The sequence below is a fragment of the Molothrus aeneus genome, chromosome 10 (assembly GCF_037042795.1).
Source record: "Molothrus aeneus isolate 106 chromosome 10, BPBGC_Maene_1.0, whole genome shotgun sequence".
NCBI classification, from domain to species: Eukaryota; Metazoa; Chordata; class Aves; order Passeriformes; family Icteridae; genus Molothrus; species Molothrus aeneus.
Genome location: NC_089655.1, coordinates 14,610,539 through 14,631,091, shown reverse-complemented (window position 1 = coordinate 14,631,091; position 20,553 = coordinate 14,610,539). Strand labels below are relative to the sequence as shown.

The 20,553-nt window shown below is 43.6% G+C and overlaps 1 protein-coding gene across 2 annotated transcripts in view; it reads left to right on the top strand.

The window, feature by feature from the left end:
• The window catches only part of OSTN (osteocrin), a 58,364-nt gene that overhangs the window by 13,016 nt on the left and 24,795 nt on the right, over positions 1-20,553 (top strand). The window contains exon 1 of one of the 2 annotated variants that reach the window (XM_066556742.1): positions 19,657-19,713. The exons of the other annotated variant lie outside the window; for it this stretch is intronic. Coding sequence (XP_066412839.1) covers positions 19,672-19,713 — 42 coding nt within the window. The 5' untranslated portion in view covers positions 19,657-19,671. Of the gene's footprint in view, positions 1-19,656; positions 19,714-20,553 lie in introns of those variants that run through there. 2 annotated transcript variants of the gene reach the window in all.

Here is a 20,553-nt window from a genome sequence, read left to right as displayed (position 1 = left end):
CCAGCCCAGCTCTGCATCTTCCTCGCTGAAAACCACAAGCCATTATTTGAAAAGCAGGTTACTGAGGAGTGGTTATAAGGGCTCAGATTGACTCTGAGAGGTTATAAAGCCCTTCCCAAAGCTCATTAAAAACCTGCTACACAAAGGGAGTTGCAGCTCTTTAAGGAAGCATCTCAGAACTGTCACAGAAAGGCAGCCTAATGTGAACTGTCATGTATTATTTAGGCTTGTGTGTGATGGAGTAAGAGAAGATGTGAAAATGGGAAGGGGTGTTCAGCTAAGGCAAACCATGTCCCAGGCTTTTGGCTGTTAAGGGTGTTAAGTAGAGGTCATTTGAAGGCTGTTAGCCTGGGGGGAGCCTGTAGGCTACTGAAGAATAGCAGCATCTTGGTAATTTAAGAGAGTTTCAGTATCAATACATAAGAAGTGATCAGAAATAGGCTGATGTAATTCCAGGAGCCTTCCACTGTGTGGCTGGACTGGCTTCAGGAGAGCAGCATTCTTAAAAACTGGAAAATGCCTAGAATTAATTAGTTAATTGTGGGAAGACTTCCAGCCTGTGTTGAATCTGCACACATAAGCACACACATATATTTTAGCAAATTTATTTTTCTGTTCTGTTTTCACATTTATGTAATTGATTTCAAATTTATTAGGGGTTGAAAAGCTGTCACTGGACAAGAAAAAAAAATTCTTTGGTGCAGACAAATGACTGTCAGTTTGATTTAAAGCCTGTCATGGGTGAGTGTTTGCTCTCTACAGCTCCTATATAGGCAGGCAAACATAGAATTATGTGGTAGAGATACTAAATGTTTATTCGTTTTTCAGAGCTAACCACAAAGTGGAAATTAAAACCAGAAGTGGAATAAACTCTCGTTCTTGAGGCTTTCCCCTGACTAATGGAAGGAAATGTTTCTGGGCTGGTTGGTGATTCACTGTCCCAGCCTGTGCGCCGTGGTTGGAATCATCTGTTGGACTGATCAGATCTGGCACTTCCTGCTTTCCTTACCACAGGGTGCCAACACAGAGGCATTATTTGCCCTTCTGCTCTGAGCTCTGCTTGCAGCTCCTTCCCATTTAAAGCTCTTTCAACATTTAAATTAAGAAGGACTTTAATATGTTAGAAAAATCACTTTAGTCTGTTTTCTTACTGAACTGCCATGTCTAAGGCAAAAGCTATCAAGTAAAATATAGTTTTAAACAACAAACAAACAAAAAACAACAAAAACCAAGGCAGAGCTTTGACATATTTAAAGCAATCACAATCAACAGCTTCTTTGGCATCAACTCAGGAAATTGTTGTGACATGTTAGTGACTTACAGTGAAAAAATCCAGGTCTGAGAGAGAGGGTGATGAGATAAATGTATGCTTGTGATGGAAACAGACCTTGTTAACAGCATGTGGCATTTGTGTTCCCCGTGGATCACTGGTTTAGGATCAGAAGCTCTCCAGTGGGAAACACAACTGCAGTTTTTCAATGGACACCTGACAACGCTTAGTTTCGATGACTCTTTTTCTGGCTCTACTGCGTGCTGTGTGTTTTCTTTTGGGAACCTCACTTGGTCTCTCAGTGGTCCATTTCCCATAAAGCAGGGATCTCTGTCCTCTTTTATGAGCCTCTGGAAGGGTCTGGTGATGTTGGAGTGGATTCACCAGTGTGAAACACGTATGTGCAGATCGCTGTCCTGTGTGAGCTGCAATTCCCAGCAAAGGTTTCTTATGGAAAGGCAACAAAGCTCAAGTATGAGTTGGCCAAGAGGGGTCTGGGATCTGCAGCACTGAAAGTATCTGGATCAGGTCGACCTCCTAGGATTCCTCCTGGCCCTTGTTTAATCTTGGATGCTGTGAAACTGAGACAAAGAGTGATTAGCACAATGATGCCATGCCCTTGGGTTTTCCTACCATTACCATGGAACAGTTCACAAATGGAATGTCTTGAAATACTGGGCTTTTTTCTTGTAAACTTAACCCAGCACAGGTTATTTATCATCATTAGTTTTTTATGGGTATTTGAGGCTTCTTTTAGTCTGTAGGGAAATCCACAGATTAAAGAGCTCTGTACTGCGGCAAACTTGTTCATAACCTGATACTAATGCCTACTTTAATAACGGTAATGTCTGAAATCAAGGAAATGCAAACAGAAATTTTAGCCATTAGGGAAGAAATTGTTGATAAAAAGTTCATGACTTTCATTCAAGTTTTGGATAAAGATTAATCTTCATCCTCTTTTTAGTTTTCTCTAGTGTCCCCATCCTGACTGTGACAAAAAAATCAGACTCAGTGCAGAACTTCAGGTAGACTAAATTAAGTATTGCTGTAGTATCTGATTGATCCAGGAAATAATTCCTCTGGCCTCATCACTAGGTGGGCACAATATGAGAAAGTTGTAACTCAAAAAGACCCAAGAGAGCCTTCCATTGTCTAACTATTGTCACTTTGGACATGTCACATGGACATTCTTGTTCTTACTGTATTTTTTTATGATCACATATTTTATCTCCAAAAACTAGTTTATAATTTCTGCTCAGCAGCTGTTGCAAGGAGCCTGATGGAGTGTGTAATAATTTCATATTTTCTGCATCAGAGTCCCTATCTCAAGACATTAAATTACCATTCTGTCTTAGCATTACATTCTGAAGCCATGTCTGTCCTAATGCAAACTCTGGTAATGTGGATGAGGTCTCTACCACGCAATCCATGGAAGTAAATAAATATGCCTTAAAAAAAAAATTCAAGTTTGATTAAGAGCAAGTTCTGAAATACTATCAGTATTGCCCTGTCTGTAGTTGTGTAAGTGTCAGGGCTGTTCTTGTTCCTTTCAGCTTTGGTACAATCAGTTCCTGTATGTTATCCAACAAATTTTAGGGGATTATAGGAAGTTTCACTATCAATAGGCAGCATCTGGGTTTCTGACATTGACGTCTGCATGAAGTAGGATCTGTTCTGCAATTCAGGAGCATCATTATAATATTTATTTCACTATTTCACAAATATATGTCTGTTCATTTTCAGTAATTCTGCAGGGATATGCACTGTTTTCATTGTGTTTTTCAAGTTGCTGTGGTTACAAGGAGATACTCCACTTACTATTTTCCGTATGCCAGATCTGTGCCCTGGCTATTGGCCCAATTCTCTGAGGTATTTAATACCTCCTGAAAGTGTCAGGGTGCTGTCAACTCATACATAAACCACAAGTTACTGAGGGCATTTAGTCAGCCTTGTTGTCTGTGTGTGTGCTGCCAAACATGGAATATTACCAGTCTGATGCTCCTCTTTGGCTGCAAGTGATGCAAGTGTCAGCCTGAGCAGGAACAACATGTGGGAGAAATCAGGTGGATTGACCTCTCTAACAAGAGAAACAGAGGGAAATCAGCTTCCACCTTTACTATCTAGCAGTTCTTTGTTTCTCCAGTCCCATAACCTGTACCTGGATTTCTTTGGCAGAATACCTGAAAAGGGGAATTGTGTAGGAGCTCTGCAGTTAGAGCACGCTTGAGATCCAGAGGTAAGCTTCTCTGAGTATGGCCTTTTGTCCTTTGGTCCTAATATCATCTGCACTAAGTGCCCTGGGCACTCAGTGTAAATTGGACAGGGTGCTTGGCCAAGTCACCCCATCTCCTTTTGCTGCAGCTCCAGCTGAAGTTCTTTATCCCCTTTCTGCAGAGCTGCTGTTCACGTGCTTCCCCTGTCATGGGTCCTTTCTCAGCAGTGTGGGCTTTACTGACAGCAACTGTGGCTGGCAGAGCTTTTGGGGGTTAAATTCTGCCATACCCAGGCACACAGAGAACTGTATTAACAGAGATATTTTCCACAGAAACCCACTCCAATTCCACTTCATCCTGCCAAGCACTCACTGCCCACTGCTGAGGGTAACAGTTGGCTGCAAGACCCCCCAGCTCTGCCTGTGATCAAGTCTCAAACCAAAGCAAGCTCTGCTGCTGCCTGCAGGATGTTATTGTGCCAGTAGTGCTGCTCCTTCCCAGCAAAGGCTGAGACTCAAACCACTCTGCACCCTACATTTGTGCATTTGCTGGGCTGGGCCAGAGCAAACTGAGAGCAAAACTGGAGGGTGCTGGGGCTGGCAGCTGCTGGGCATTCTACACTCCTTGTACTTTCTGCAAAGCCTGTGAAAACTTTTAGGTTCAGATTTCTGGAAAATTCCATATTGATGCCTATCCTTTTTTCTTGTGCACTGGGGCTGGGTTTCACTGGGAGCTCTTACACACTAAGTTCTTGTAACCCCTAAGGAATATGCATGAATAATGAGGTGTAGCAAACCCTTTAGAGTGGCACCAGACACTTAATGGCCTCACTTAACTTCGGGGTGTGATGGAAGCATCTGACTTCTGACTAATATAATTCACAGTTCTCCCAGTGCCTAACACAGAGCTCCATCTCAGGGTCTCACCCTTACATATGTGTATAGGAAATGAGCATTGTAAACCCAAATGTCACCAGAAATGGCAGAATTGTTTTCTTCCCATTCACTACTTACCTGTGCAGAACAGCTTCATGCTGCAAGGTGGAATAAACTCAGTTGTGTAAAACTCTACTATATTTCCCTTTCAAGAGATTGCATAAGTGCTTTGAGAACATGGCAAATCCTGTAACAGGGAAGTCTTGTCTTGCACAGAAATTGCCACACTGAGGTCCCCTCTAGTCCTATACACCACAGCCTGCAATACCTTTATTTCTGAAGTCCAGGAAACCCTGCAGTGGACAGCCATGGAATTAGTAATGTACAGCTGAAAATGTATTTTTGGTGAGATGTTCATTTCTAAAAGTAGCCTTTCCAAGCTTTGTTATTGCAAATCTGTTATTAATCTTCATTAGTACAGATTCAGTGCTTCTGGAAGCTGTTTAAATGAATGATGCTTTTAAAACTCTTATGGTGGAGCAATTAGAAGAGTACTGGTTTTCTGATAAAAGGATACACCTGAATGCTATTTTTTTATTACTGGGGAGGCAGGGGAACCTGGGCTTGGTATTTGAGATTCTGGGAAACAGAGAAGCTTTCCATTCTGTTGTGCTTTGGGCTTTTGTAACTATTGGGAAATCACTTGAATTTGGATGGATGCTCACATTGCTGTGACTTGACAAATTATTGCAGATCACTGAGTCATGACCACTGTCTTGATGCAGGTGCTCAGCTCTCCCTTCGTGTAAGGTCTTGTGCCTGAGTGAATCTTCCTTTATTGCATGCTTTGGGTCTGACAGATCTGCACTTGCAGAGAGCTGAGAGCCTTCATGGGGTGGCTCCTCCAGACTGGATGCTGCTTGGTGCCTTACTGGTGCCACTCTGTGTGAAAAGTGCCATAAATTCACACTTGCCTCAGCCTGTGGCTGGATCCAGGTGCAGGAGGGCCAGCCTGAACATAAGCCAAGGGTCTGCCCTGCATGGCTGGTGTTTCTCTGTGTGAATCAGTTAATTTTGTGAGTTGTAGCTGTGTGGGTGATCACAGAGCTTGGCCTTGGTGTGATCCACCTGAGCATTGGGAAAGGTCACAAATCCACAGCAAAGAGGTTAATTGCGAGGAAAAGTGCAGAAAATATCAAGTTCAGAAAATGCTAATTGTACTTTAATGTTGCTGTGTAGAATTCATCCCTTACCCATTGTTGGCTCACAGGCTAAGAAGCAGGCCACAATAATTTCTGGAGGAATTGGAATCAAAAGTAGAGTTCTGATTTGGTTGGTTTGTTGGTCCCCCCCCAGATTTTACAAAACTAAAACCCTGCTTTTCCACAGACAGTAACCAACACCAAGCACTGGCACACAATGATAATCTTATTCAGAAATTGAGGTGAGTGCTTTAAAAAGAAAGTGTCAGCTGCTATGGAAGGGTAGAGCAGAGCCTGGATTTAAGAAAGAATTAGCTGTATTTTCATCTAGTCCAGTGTGTTTTATTGTCAGGCTCACTTGGAGGAAGCATTGGGTAGGGACATGGAAGTCCTGAACTGTAAGGTTGGTGGCTGTTCCACATCAGGTAGATGACCTTAGAGGAGGCACATCCCATCCCTTTGTCTCCATTTCTGGTAGGTAATTACATCCCACTGCTGTAAAGTGCAGTGAGACCTTCCAGCAAGAGCTGTTGTTATTATCTTTATAACAAACATACCGTCTTACTGTGTTAGCATCACAGGTGCTGAAGCTCCAAAGGCCTGGAGCCCTTCATGGACAGGACACAAAAAATATCCTCAAGCCATCATCACTTACCTTCCAGTTCAACCTGATTTCCTGGGTATTTGTATGGGAGAGAATGGGCTGGGCTCAGGTGATACACAGGTTTGCTGAGATCATGTCTGGAGCAGGCCCATGTTGAATAAAGATCACCAGTGTCACGTTTGGTTTCCGTGGTGATACTACAAACAGCAAGAGCAAGCCAGAGAAGATTGCAGGAGAGCACTAAAACTGCTTCTCTCCAGTCCTGAGGGTGTGAATCTGTCCAGTCTGGCGTGCAGGTGCAGCTCCAGGACAGCATTAAACATGGGCATGGCAGGAGAGCAGCACACATGGCCCAGCTGCTGCTGCTGAGTCCCCTGAGCCTGGGGCCTCTTGCTCTGGGTGTGCTCCTGTCTCCTCAAGATTCAGAGAGGCACAGAAGAGTTTGTTGTGATACTTGTTCTCTACAATCCCACCCCGTAAGGGAAATAACACTCTGGGAGTCCACAGTCTGGTAGGACAGAGATGAAGTAGAGTGACCTTAGAAATATGCAGGAATGAAAGCATGGATAGATGGCCTTGGTCTAAGACTTCAAGAGGTTACAATATCATGATATCAGCAATTGTTATTTCAGTACAATTTTTAAATTTTTGTTGGTTTGCATTCTAAGCAAACCAATCAGGAGACTTTATCAAGAGACATTATTTCTAGTTTAGCCACCTACAGATGGGGGGAATGACATGGAGTTGACAAAAATGGGAAAATAGTGATTTTAGGTAATGCCAAGGCTGGTAAGTTTTCAGTTGCATTTCTGTCCATTTCAAGGTGATTAGATAACAAGAGAGACCTTAGGGAATTTGGGACAAAACAGATCACTCCCATAAAAATTCCTTATTAAAACACCCCCCAGTGTTGGAGGATGCTGCCAAGGAGCTGGATGGGCTAGTGTGAACCATGCTGAGTACCAAGGTAGAGACCTGAGCTGTCTCTGGACAAACTGTTGCACCTGTGTCACACAGCACAGGGTCACACAGAGCATGGGGCTCTGCCACATGAGCCTGGCCTGGCAGCAAATGGCTTCTCCATGTCTTTCAGCAGTACTGATTCCCTGGTGTGTTATTCCACATCCATCTCCTGTGGGGCTGTGTCAGCCCCACATGGAAGCTCCCTCAACATGAGCATTGTTCTCTCTGGTGTGGAGGAGTGGTGGTAGGGAGAGTTTGGCCAGCAGAGGTGAGTGAGGGCAGTGACAGTGGCTGGGCTTGTTTGGGTGCAACTCATCAGCACGTGGTGAGCTGAGCTGTGTGGAGATAAGTGGTAAAACTGTGAGGTCTTCAAGAACAAATTGTGTGCCCAGAGCCCAGAAGTGGGCAAGGACCATGATCAGAGTGGGGAATGGTCAGTTAGACCAGATGGGAGTGAGCCTGATTGCACCCCAATTTATAACAGCACGGAGGGGGGAACAACACTGGGCAGCATCACCTGTGACCCAGGCTGATCTGTCACATCTTTGTGTTCTCATGCTCTTTGTAGCTCCTCCTGATCTTGTCTGGGTGGATGTATTGATCATCTCTTCATTGTGAGACTAATGAACCTATTACCAGAAATTCTGATGATGATTTGGGAAAATCAATTAAATAAAGAAAGACTGTTAGCACACTACCTTGGAAGGTCACTGCTAACAGAAGGAATTATTTTCCTCTTGTCAGTGGTATGGCTGGAAGCTGTTAATGTCATGCAGCACTGTGCTGCATGAAATGAGTGATGTGGAACTTGCCAAGTTTTATTCTAAGGGCTGGTGTCTGTATCAGAAACCTTGCCACTCCACTGAACTTATGGAAGGAGTGGTAAAGGAGGGAAAAGAATTTTTATAAAATATTTGTGTGATTGGTCTTTTAGCAAATTCTCTGTCTTTTTTTTATGAACTGAAACACCAGCAGTGCAGCCTGGGGTGTTCAAACATTGGCTGTTCTCTGCCAATGTAAGAACAATCCAGGTGTTTTAGGCAGGTGACCTGTGGAGATAGGGATGTTTTCATGCTGCTGTGCAAGGAACTGGTGAAACATCTGGAAATGGAACTGCAGTGCACAGTAGTAAAACTCTGCAAATTGTTTGAGTGCAGGCTGGCAGTGTTTGGGCAGTTCTGCAGGTGTGACTTGGACTGTCAGAGCAAGCAGCCTCCCATGCTGTTTGTCACAGAGTGCCTGGGAAGGCCTGACCAGAACAGCCCGTGCGAGCAGCGAGCGCTGCCCTGCGCCGCCTTTGGCAGGAGAACCAGGAGATACTGCAGGAATGCCCCAGGGGCTGTCCTGCCAGCCTGGGAAAATAAGGGACCACAGAGCCACCCAGATCAGAGCTGACTGAGCTGCTAAGGTCCCTGAGGCTACAGCTGCAAGACAACTTCCCTGGAACCTGGCAACTTGGCATCATATTTGGATTGTCTGCTGGTCTTCCTGCACACCTGTGTATTCTCACTGAGCAGCATGAAAGCGTTTTGGCAAGCACCACAGGTAAAAGTTCCCTCCTGTTACTAATATTCTTTTTCCTGCATTTTAATTTAATTTCCCCTATCATTCCTTCTTTTTCCACTGCACATTTTCCCTTGAAAGCTAAGATTGCATGAACGGATGGATATTTTTTCTCCCCAAGTGCATGTAGCCTTTTCTGCTGTTTGAAGAAATGAACATTTGGGTTGATGTGCACCTGCAATTCCCATTAATGTAGCAAAGGGAAACCAGTCCACTGGTGGAAGGAAATAAGCTCTGAACTCCCTTCCTCTGACAACAGATCTTGTGAGGAAAAGAAAAAGCCCCAGAAGATGGCAAAGAAATCTGCTTTTTATGCCTGGGCAGTTTGTAGGGTGTATGGCTGCTGGTGGAGCCTGCATGCCATCAGGAGCTTTTTTCTGGACAGGAATGCAGTGCAAACACCCACAATTTGATTAAGTATTTAACTTGTACTAGTATCACCCAAAGATGTATGACCCAGATGGATGAGCTAAAAACTTCTGCAAATGAAACTGTGAATGTTTATATAATATATAAACTGAAACTGTATAGGTTGTAGGAAAAGGAAAACTGAGGGGATGGGGTAACGGGAAGGAAGTGCCTTCTTGACTTTAGCTCTTTTGCTAAGTGGTAGGAGGTTAGCAAGCAACTTTTGCTGTGGTTGTTTATGTCCTGACCAGCCACGTAGGGCACTTTATATCTTACCCAACAGTTGCATTTTAGGATTTCTGTTTGGATAGAAATATGTTGCATACCAGTGAAGAAGGCTAAAACAGGGAGGAGGCACAATTTTGTTGCTTAATAGTGCAATGCTGGGGTGTAACTCTGGTCCCCCAATCCAGTAAAAATGAGTTAAATTGTCACAGAATCTGTACATGAAGAGCAAGTGGAAAATAAAAGTTTTAAACCGTTTAAGTCCAATGTTCCAGTCAAACTATTCTTAGCAAAGGGATTCAAGGTATTTATTAAGAATGCTTTTTGTGATGAAATAGGCCAGGACAAAACAGTTATCTGTTCTTTCCCAAGTATACTTGGTTTTTGCCAGATAATTTGGACAAGCACAGATGTAGTGTGCTTCTACTTTGTTCGTGTAAGCTGATCCTAGTTTGATGTCTGTGGCATATCCAGATGATGGAGTATTTTCCTCCTTTCTGAAAGGAGTGACTGAAGTGCTGTGAAACTGCTGGTAAAGCTCACAAAAGAAAGATTTAATTTGGGTGAGGAATGAGACAAAGTTTCCAATTAAGACCATGGGTTCCAGTGGTTTTGCATGCTGTGTGCTGTTAGTGGATTAAGTCCTGGAAAGTTGCTGGGGACAGCAGGGGGTGGAGGAAGGATGTCCATGCTGTGCCATGCAATTCATAGCTGAGCTTTGCCTTCCAGTAAGGCTTCCCCTTCCTGCTCTCTCAATGAGACTGAAAACCCACCTGGTGTTTAGGTACCTTGCTGGCTCAGGTTGCTACAGATAAAACCAGTGTATAGGACAAGGTTTTTCTTATCCAAAAGGTGGATCTATTTTGCTTTGGGTACTGCAGGAGCTGACTCATGAGGAAAAGACAAAAGAGTTCAGAAAGGAGATGGCACCAAACTGATTACAAAGTGGCCACAGAGAGTCTTTTGCAAGAATTGCAGGAAATGGGAATCTTCAGGCTCTCCACCTATGCTATTTCATCTCTTGTTCTGAGAGCAAGAAGGCTGAATATTTCCCTTTAGTCCCTGGCAAGGCAGCTCATGTTGATGAGATTCTATGGAGGAGCTCATCTTCAGCCCCGTCTGTCCCAAACAATTGTGATTGCTCCTTATTAGCATCTGTAATGTCCTTCTCCTGCTCTAGCCATCCCCTCAGACCTCTGCTGCTGACAATGCCTCAAGGTTATTGCATAACAGGGCTTTGTTCTCAGCTCTTCTCCATGGTGGGGGCTTGTGAGATCCAAAATTCTCTTCCAGCTCTCCCTTCTGTGTGCAGCTGGTACAGAGTGCTTCCTCTCTGCCAGCTGGAGCAGATCAACATCTTTTGCCTCACACCTTTATCTTTTCCAAAGGAGGGGTCTTGGTGCTTTGTGCTGGCACACAGCTGGGACTGAGTTCAAGGCAGTACTGCACGTCTCCATGGTGGGCAGCTGCCTCAAGAACCAGCTGCTGCAGTGCTTACCCTCTTCTGTGCATAATTCCAGTCACACTTGCATGAGTGTCTTCTCTGTGTCAGGCACCCAGAGCATTTCACTTTGGTGTAGGAAGGTAACACAGTCTTTGTGAGTGATAGATATGATGGCACATTTGTGTAGTTGGAATTTCAGCATCTCAACAGTTCATCTGAAAATAGGCAGGAGCAGAGGAGGCTGCAGCATGGGAAGGAAAAAATGCAGAACAGAATTTCAGCCTGCAAGATAGCTGGATCCAAACTGTGTTTTTTTTTTTCCTTTTCCTTTCTTTAGACTAGGAAATGAATCCCATATTCCAAACTGTATTCCTCATATAAACCAGGAGTAGCAGTTAAAGCTGAAGGGGTGCAAACAGGAGCAAGCCTGGGCCTTCAAAGTTCAGAGGGAACTGGGGCTAGTGAGTGCAGGCTGTTAGAGGCAGGATTCCTGGTGTCTCAAATTGCTGCTCACTGCTGCATTGGCTCTCAGCTGCAGGGACTGATGCAGCAATGCAGTCTGGGTTTGCAGTTTCTAGATCAGGGCATCTGCAGACCTCAGCAAGCCAGAATGGAGGATCTGAAAGGAGAACAGGGGAAACAAAAATTGAGGACGAAAAATAAATCACATAGTCCAACTGCCAAATGCTCCCAGGCCACAATTGTCTTTGGCACCCCTCCACCCCCAAGGTCTCCAGTGGTTCTCAGGCCTCCACCACGAGAAAATCAATGGTTTAAAAGTACAATAATTAAAGAAAATCTTGATGTCGTTTGGGTTTGGGAGCATTTGGACATTAGTGTTGTCTGAGTGTGTTTGCACATGTGCACCCTGCTTTGCTGAACCTGAGCTATGCAAGGACTGACACCTTCTACCCCGGGGGAGAGGGAGGATGTGCCCACCTGCTCTCACTCTGAGAATCCAGGAACTGGGAGATGATAAGGCACTTTTTGTGGAAGAACTTTTAAGGTAACAAGTCCCCCCTTTGCTTTGTGCCAGCCCCACCCACCCTGCTGACCTACAGTGCCCTGGTTCCTTTGCAGGGGTGCATAAAATGTATTCTACACTCATGGCAGAGTGACACAATCAGCTTGATCCTGGTGAAGTTGCTTGTGGTTCCCTCAGGTGTGTTCAGGAGCAGAAAGGTGGTGGGAAGAGCTCTGTTTGTACATAACTTTTGCAGCAGACCCAGGCAATGTGCTGGCCTGGAGCCTCCCCTGTGGAAGCAGGAGACAGCACATTCAACAGGATCATTCATCTGCTCTATCCAAAACAGTCTCAGCTGCAGAAGGAATCCCTTCCCCTTCCTGTCCTGTTTAGGGTTAGGAGATGTGCTGTAGCCTCCAAGTGTTCTTACAAGATGAATGTGTGGATGGCTCCAGCATGCTGCACTTGAGCTGTGATCAAACTCTTACCCAGACCCAGTGGTGGGGATTTTGTGTATCACTGTGACTCCTTTGCTTCAACTGATGTCATTGAGCTGGTTTGGGCTAAAGTACTGTTCATTTTCTTCACAGTAGCTGGGCTGGGGCTGTGTCTTGGACCTGTGCTGGGAAGTTCTGAGAATTCCAGGGATGTCTTAGAGCCCTGTTGCTGAGCAGCACTTCCACATAGCCAAGGCCTTTTCTGTCTCACCTCACCCCAGCAGTGATGGGACTGGGGGGCACAGCTGGGACAGGTGACCCCAGCTGACACAAGGGGTATTCCAGACCATCTGACATTATGCTCAGCAAAGAGCTTAGAGAGAAGGTCAGAGTCAGGCAAGGCTGCTCAGGGAGTGGCTGGGCATCTGTCAGTTAATGGTGAGCAATTGTTTCAATTTGTATCACTTGTCCTTTCCGAACATTATTTCTCTAATTTTGTTAATTTCCTTTTCATTAAAATTTATTATTGTTATCCCAGTTCGATTATAAAATTGATCTTAGCTCACCAGCTTTTTTACTTTTACCCTGGGAAGTTTCTTTTTCCCCTGCTGGGGTCAGGGAGTGAGTGACTTGGTGCTTTGTTCCTGGCTGGGTTAAACCAGGACAGCAACGAGCAAAGTGAACACACAGTAACAGCCTGGGCTCAGAATAAAGACACAGACCTGCGTGTGCTTTAAAGAAAGGATAGATTTTTCCTTGAGAAATGTGGTCTAAAGGTTAGAAAATCCTGCTTGCACTGTTGTAGAGTATTGCATCATTTCAGACTGGTGTCCTGCATGTTGAACTCTTTCTGCTGGCCAGCAGCAGTTAGGTTCTTTACTTTCACTCTGGATTAAGTCCCAGAGGTGGTATTTTGTTAACAAGTAAATTGCAACTCAAGTCCAATTTATGGCAGAATACTTGATGTAGAGGGTGCTGAAAGAAAACCAAAGAAGTGAGCCTTCAAGAACCTTCAGTATAAAATATTGCTTCTCTGTAGATTTATGTACAGTGATGCCAGACTGCACTCACATACACTGACTGTTCATCAGGGATGGATGCTGTATACCAGCTGTTGGTACCCAACATGCATTTTTAAAATTTTTAAGTCCCTAAAAAGTTATTAAAATGACCACACTAATTACAAAGGAACTGTATGAAGAGCAATTAAAAATGTCAGTTAGATATTTGCTACATCAAATGCCAAGCCACATAGCTTTGTTTAATGAAATCAGTTTCCAGTAGAGTTCATAACATCATCACTGACCTAAGCAGTGCACCTGACAGCTTGCCTGCCATCTCGAGCTGTAAATCTGGGTAACTAATGGTATATTGAAAAAGAAAAGGTCAATAAATGCAGAAATGTGGAGAATCTAATCTTTCCCTGGCACTTGTTATTCATCCCTTCTCGCTCTCCTTTCATTCTATAATCTGTCACATTAAACTTGTCATGCTTGGCCAGAGCCTGAGCAGGACAAGTTCCTGATAAAGCTGCATCTGTTCTTGCCACACATATCAGATGGACTGCAGCCCTGGAAACCTCTCTTCTGGAAATGCAGTTTAAGAAGGAGCCATAAATGTATTTAAATGAATTAAATCTCAGGAAGAAAAGGGAGAGATTACAGAAGTCACTCATCTCTTCATGCACAATTTAAAAAGTTTTCATGAGCTTGGTTTTGCTCTGAATAAAACTGCTACTGTTGAGAACAGAAATGTCTTAGGCTTCTGAACAACAGTGCTGTCTGCCAGCACATTTTTTCCCTGCTTTGCCCAGTCCAGAAAGAAATGACTCAGTCAAAAGGACTTCCTTCCTCTCCCTTGGGTGATTATTCCACAGCCTATTAGGTGTCCCCATTAGGAAATATTTCCAGCATCATTTTCCCTGGACTTACTTTTAAAGCATATTCTATGACTACAAATTATCCTAAACAGTGCCCTTCCATCATTAGTGTTTCCATTTCTCCAGTGCTTCTCTGTGGTTATCACATGTCCTGCAGCATTTCACCGGTGTTTGGTGTTTGTTTCACTAGTTGGGCTGCAGATGTTTCATTTATTTGACCTTTCCCTGTATGCCAAGCACAGGACTGGCACCAAGACATTGATACACCATTAAACAAGGGAGGTGCCTGCTAAATGTAATGACTTTCTTCTGGTGCTTTCATGGTAGAGGTTGTGCTAGAGAACAAGGGCAGCTTCTATTCTAAACTACACGGAAAAGGTGCAACTGCTGAAGAAGAATTACTTATAAAGAAACTATATATGTAGAAGTACATTAATTTAGCATCCAGCCATGATTTAAGTCCACAGGGGAAGCAGTTACATTTAATTGGCATTGGCCTCTCAAATAAAGACATTGCATTTTCATGTGTGCACAAGAAATTCCAACCAAATGGAGGAACAAATATTAGGTTTACTAGGATTCTGAATTTTTACTGCAAAGGATATCTCTAAAACCACTAGAGTCTTTTAGGTTGTGGGAAACACTGCAAATGTCACCACACTATGTCTGGATGCATAATATGTATTTATTTTTGTGTGTCTGTATATTTGAGTTTCTTTAAATTTAAAGGTTTTCTCTGAATTTCTTTAGCTCACTTCATGAGCAGTTATATAATTTCTGTATTTTGTATTACCCTAAATTGTTTATATGTGCTACCCACTTGAACTCTAAATATTTTTGTTTTAATTAGAGGTAGGGCAGATAGCTCTGTCTCTTATTTAACTTGTAAACATTTAGCATTTCCCTTCCTTTGGTTGTTTATTGAATTTACTAAACTTTAGGTCTTTGTGTTGAAATTTTCCATGCCAGCTTCGTCTATTGAACAAAATATGGGGCGTGTGTGAATGTAAATGACCATTTTTCAAGTGATTTACTTTTTGGGTTTTCTGAGAACAAGGCAACAGGAAAATGTGATATAAAGTGCAAGAACAGTCATACCAGGTCAGCCCAGGCATCTGTCTCGCTCAGGATACTCACTCTGACAGTGCCAATCCTGCAAGCATATTTGTCACTTCCTTCAAATATTCCCCCAGCCTCCAACAATTTGTGGCTGAGGGATTTTAGAACCAGACACAATATTTTGTGCTTAATAGTCCTTGAGGGATTTTCCTTTGGTGACTTTGTTTTTGAATCTGTGTAAGCTTTTGGCACCTAGAACGTAATTTGGTGAGGAGTTTCACTGTTCAAATACGCTCTGGTTAAAAAGAGGTCCTTTCTGGTTTTTAAGCATATTTCCTGTCATTTTCAATTCAAGATCCCAAGTTGTTACATTGGAACCAACCATTTTGAGAGCCAGCTATGCCAAACCCCCTCTTGGTCCTCATTTTGGATCAGGAACAGTCAGCTCAAAGCCCTTTGCTATGCAGACAAAGTAGAAGGATTTAGGATTGTTTCTTCCCATGTGCATCACTTCACATTTATTGACACTCAATGTCACCTGTCCATTTTCTGGGACAGACAAACCATCTTGTCACCTTCACCTAAAGTTTTCCATAATCATTCCTTAATACTTTGGAATACTTAATTATTGGTAGCAAACTCTCTTCTAAGCTTGTTTTTCTCAAGATAAAAATACCAAGAGGTGTTTGGTTTTTTTTGTTTTTTTTTTTTTGTTTTTTTTTTTTTTTTTTTTGTTGAGCAGCTTTAGCCACTTCATATGATAAAAAAGAGAAAGGTGGGAGTCAGGACTGTCAGAAATATGCATATTGCTATGCCCATGAGCATCCCAAAATTTCATGAGTCATGTAAAAGGGAATGCTGCAGATTCTTGAACAGCAATGATTAAGGAAAACTGCAGATTTTCTGTTTTAATGAAAGATAAGTGCCTTTTATTAATGTAACTTTAAAGGGCTGACTTGACATACCAAAGGCCAATAGATTTTGGTTAAAAAATTAAATGGCAGACCCTGACTGAAATTGAGAGTGAAACTTGCTTAGAAATCAGTTGGATCTTGTATCAAATGTAAAAATAATGTTCCTGGGTTAAGAATGAATAGGAACTATCCAGGAAAAAGTTAAATGAACCTTCAACTGTACATGCTTGAGTAAATATTTTCAGTGGGGACACATATTTTGAAATTGAAAACCATACCTAAAGGCTTTGCTGGACTCTTTGAGGAGTTGTATAGCTGTCTGAAAATACTGAATTTATGTGAATTGTTTGAAGTGTAAAACCAATTTGAAAATAACTTCTTTATCAGGGGGCTTGACTGATCATTAATTTTGTTTGTTTTCCATGCATCTCTCTCAGATTCCCTGTGAGCTGCAAACTTTGAGAGTCTTCTCAGGGGTCTGGTTTGGTCCCCATGGAAGTTAACAAGTGGCAAAGTTCACCAAAACCGTATCAACAGGATTTTATTTTTTTTCCTTCAAAAGGAAGTTTCTTAATCTTCTCCATTCCTTCCCCCTCTTCCTCTCCAGGAGATCCATTCCACACAGCCCATGGAATTTTGGCCTCTCATTTATATGCAGAAGAAAAGCAAATTTCAGAATGCTGGAACTTCCCACAGATCAGAAATTCCCTTTTCCAGACAGTTCTCCATGAAAGCATCCTAGTGGCTCGTGTGGCTCCCTATGTAGGATTGTCAGGCAGGTGTAGGAACACCTGCACGGGGAGAAGGAATTGTCAGGTAGCAAAGCCACCCCCTGCATGGGGTGAAGCCTCCTCTGCCCCTGCAGTGGCACTGGGGGCTCCCAGGCCTCCTGCTCCCCAACCCTCTGTGGGATCTGTTCCAGAGCATTGGCTCCTCTGCTGGGTCAGTTCAGCCTCACCAGCAGAAAAGGAAGGGAATATCTTTGTTAGAGATGGGATCTCAGAAGTTCTGAGCAGGGCAGCTGTCACCTCTTAGCAGCTTTCTCAGGGACATTTCAATCCTAGCCTGCCAGTAAGAGGGAATTTGGAGGTGTGCCAGGAGGCATTGCTCCTTCTTCACATGATGGTCTTTCCCCAGCAAAACAGAAAAGAAATAACATCAGAAGCAGGAGATTTCAATAGTCAGTAGAAAAGGAATTAAAATAGTTCTAGTGTCTACTTTTACTTTGTCCCTGCTATTTCTATTTTGCCTTCCAGTGTATTATTTCTGCTGCCCACTCTCCAGACTCCATTAAATTTCTTGTGGGAATATGACAAAGTAAAATTTCACTGAAATGCAGTAGAAACAGAGATGAGGGGAGGCGGGAAGCTCATTTTATGTATAAAAAAAGGTAGAATTGAAATCATCTAAGCAATGTGTCTGGGGCTAGGCAGGGGCAGGGAGTGTGAGGGAGATCCTGAAGGGGCTCTACTCCTCTGCTGCCACGTCCTTCCCACACCAGCTGTGACTCTGCATGGGCAGAACTTGAGTGTGGCTGGGACACTGCTCCTCATTCTCCAAAGTACATCTCCTGTAGTCACAAGTAGGAGGCCACGTAAAAGCTACAATTTCCCTGTTTCTGATTTGTTTGTTTGTTTTCCATAGAAGAGGGCAGTTAAAGTCCACACTTACGCAGATGATAAAGGCACCAGAGCAAATTTTAAAGCACTTTCTTTCACAAGTGAAAATGATTGGCCTTTTCTGTGCTGGAAAATAATACTGAAAGGAGGCTGAGCAGGTCTGATTTGTTTGCAGTACCCCTAACCTATGACAAAGTCCATCACAAAATGTTCTTACAGAAGTTGAGCAGTGAGGAAGGAATGAAGAAATACTGACTAAATGGAGAAAAATAGAAATAAAATTATTTCCAATGTGTCTTAAGGAACAATAGCAGATACCTTAAGGCTCCCTGGATTTTCTACCTTGCACTTAGGGAACATAAATATTGATCTTCATGAGCATCTTTGTGAAAGACTTACCAGCAGTGCTTGAAGGCTCTTGCAGTTCTAGAAGGGAAAAGGAAATCAATTCCCCACAGCAGCAACTTCCTGAGCATTTAGTCTAACTTGAAAAATGTTCAGGGAGCAGAGATAAAGACAAAACCAAGCAAAAGAGTCAGATTCCCAGAGAGAGGAGGTGAGGGATGGTGGGATGAAGGTATGTGCCTCTCAGAGCCTTGAGGTGAGGATCAGAAGAGATTCTTTGGGCATGGCTTTCAGATCAGTGCCTGGCACTGCAAACACTGACTGTGACACCCCAGCCTGGCTGGCTGCACTCTGAACAGAACTGCCTACAAGCTGTCCCTGACAATGTGATGTTGAAAGGGAGACAGAAAATGGTTGTTTGCATCTATTCTAGTGCAAATTATCTGTGGAAAATACCACTGCTGTGAGGCAGAAGCTGCTTTATATGGCTCAGTTCAGGCTTCTTTTATCCAGGGCTAACTTCTTGAATTTCAGAAATTTTTGTTTTTCTAATTGACACCAGTACAAAGAGAAGAAAATCAACTGATAAAAATCTCTTCCAGTAAGTGATCCTGGAGCTGTCTTTGCCATTAAAGTCTCTCTTCACAGCAGGGTCTTAAGCAAGTTCAAGGCATGCATGTCTGGAACAGGCACAAGAAGTGCCTTCCTGAACCACTGCCTTAAAATAACTCCACCAATGGACACTTGTGCAGAGATATTTTGGAAATGTGCACCATCTTATTAGGAAATTCAACTGTGACTACCAGGCACTCTGCTGAGGTTCCTGGGATGTCAGCCCAGGATCTCAGCAGCCCTCTCATCTCAGCATAGCTCAGAGAGGAGGTTTTTAAACTAAAATCTTTGTGTAAAATAATAGACATTGTGACATGGGAAGCCTCATAAATTGAAAAATGTCAGTTGGTTTTGCAGAGGTTGCTTACTAATTTTCACCTCATAAAGATTTCAGAAGGGATTCTAGCACTTTGTTAAACTGCTGCAGTGAAGTATTCCATGTTTATTTATACACACCTTGTAAACTCCCTGAAGTAGCCAAAGGCTCTGGTTTCATCAGCACACAGCTGGTGACTTCTCTTGTTTTCATTGTGCTGGATTAATGTTCTCAAAAGTGTGTCCATTAAATTCAGTGTTTGTTCCCAGAGGGGATGGGAGTGCCCAGCTCACCTCTCCAGTCCAGCTGCTCTCGTCTGTCCAAGGACCAGAGTCCTGTCTTGCCCTCCTCTGTGTATCCTTCCTTCTGCAGCTGCAGCCAGATGTGTTTTCTGTTTGGAGCTGTTGGTTTGGTTTCCTCCCCTGTGCCCTGGGCACCTCCCCAGTCACACTCAGCGCTCGTGGGTCCTGCACTCTGCTCAGGAGCCTGCAGGGCAGGATCCCAGCCTGACAGAGGCTGGCTCAGCTCCAGCCACCTTTACTGCCCAAAATCTCAGCTGCTGGCAGGTTTGGTTGATTGAAAGTCATTGTGAAAATCTCTGCAGCTCTGTACAGTGAATTGTTTCCCCTTTCAGGATATGTGCCCCACGGAAAGCTGCTTAAGCTGGGGGAGTAAAGTGGTTCTTTCTCAGTTTCCAGCTGGTCTCAGAAGCTTCCAATCCTCCTGAGCCACATCTTCATTCCAGTTACACCAAAGTAAATGCTACTGAGGACAGAGGAGCTACAACCCCAACATAATACTGTGAGATACAAGAAACCTTACACTTGTTTTGCTAGTTCATTCTTCACCCTGTGCTTGTGTCCTTGTGTGTCCCTGCCCCTGCCCAGCAGGATCTCCCCAGGCTTCCTGCCCCAAGCCTCCCCTGGCAGTGACCCTTCTGAGCCTGACAAGGGTTTGCTCTGCAGCCACCCCCAGGGGCACTCAGGGTACCCCTCCTGAACACCCCAAAATGTGTTTTTAAAGTAATCTCAGTGCTTCAGCTTTTCTTCAATGCCAAGTCAGCAGGAGCCAGCAAAGGGAGCAGTCTGGGGCCAGTGTCAGGGTGAAGCTGCAGTGCAGAAGGTTTTTGCATGGGTGTTGAGGGCTGTGCTCCTGGCACACTGAGCCAGGGCAGCTTAACTGTCTGGACAGCATCTCCTGCATTTGTGTGTGTTTTCTGCTTTTTTTTTTTTTTTTTTTTGAGCCATATACCTCACTCATCTGGAATATCTCCATTGATTTTTGTGAATTTCTCAGGATTTTCATCCCCTCTAAAGAACATTTAGTTCATTGCTTGCAGTACTGACACTACCTCAGCCCTGCAACAACTGGGGCAGACAGCAAAGCTGGGGTAGGCAAGAAAATCCTCCATTGGAAATGTTGGGGGCAGATTTTGCAATCCTCTTTGTGCAAGTTTGACCCAATCAGTGTGTAAGCTGGCCAGAAAAAGTATCTAAACAAAGCTGCTATGAAGTGGGTGTGCAAAATGAGTGGGACTTGCACTTCACTGGGGCCAAGGGGAGGCATTGAACAGCATGAAAGGAGAAATATAATGCAGAGATGTGTGTGGGCATTTAGCTGCATGAAGAACAAGGGAAAATA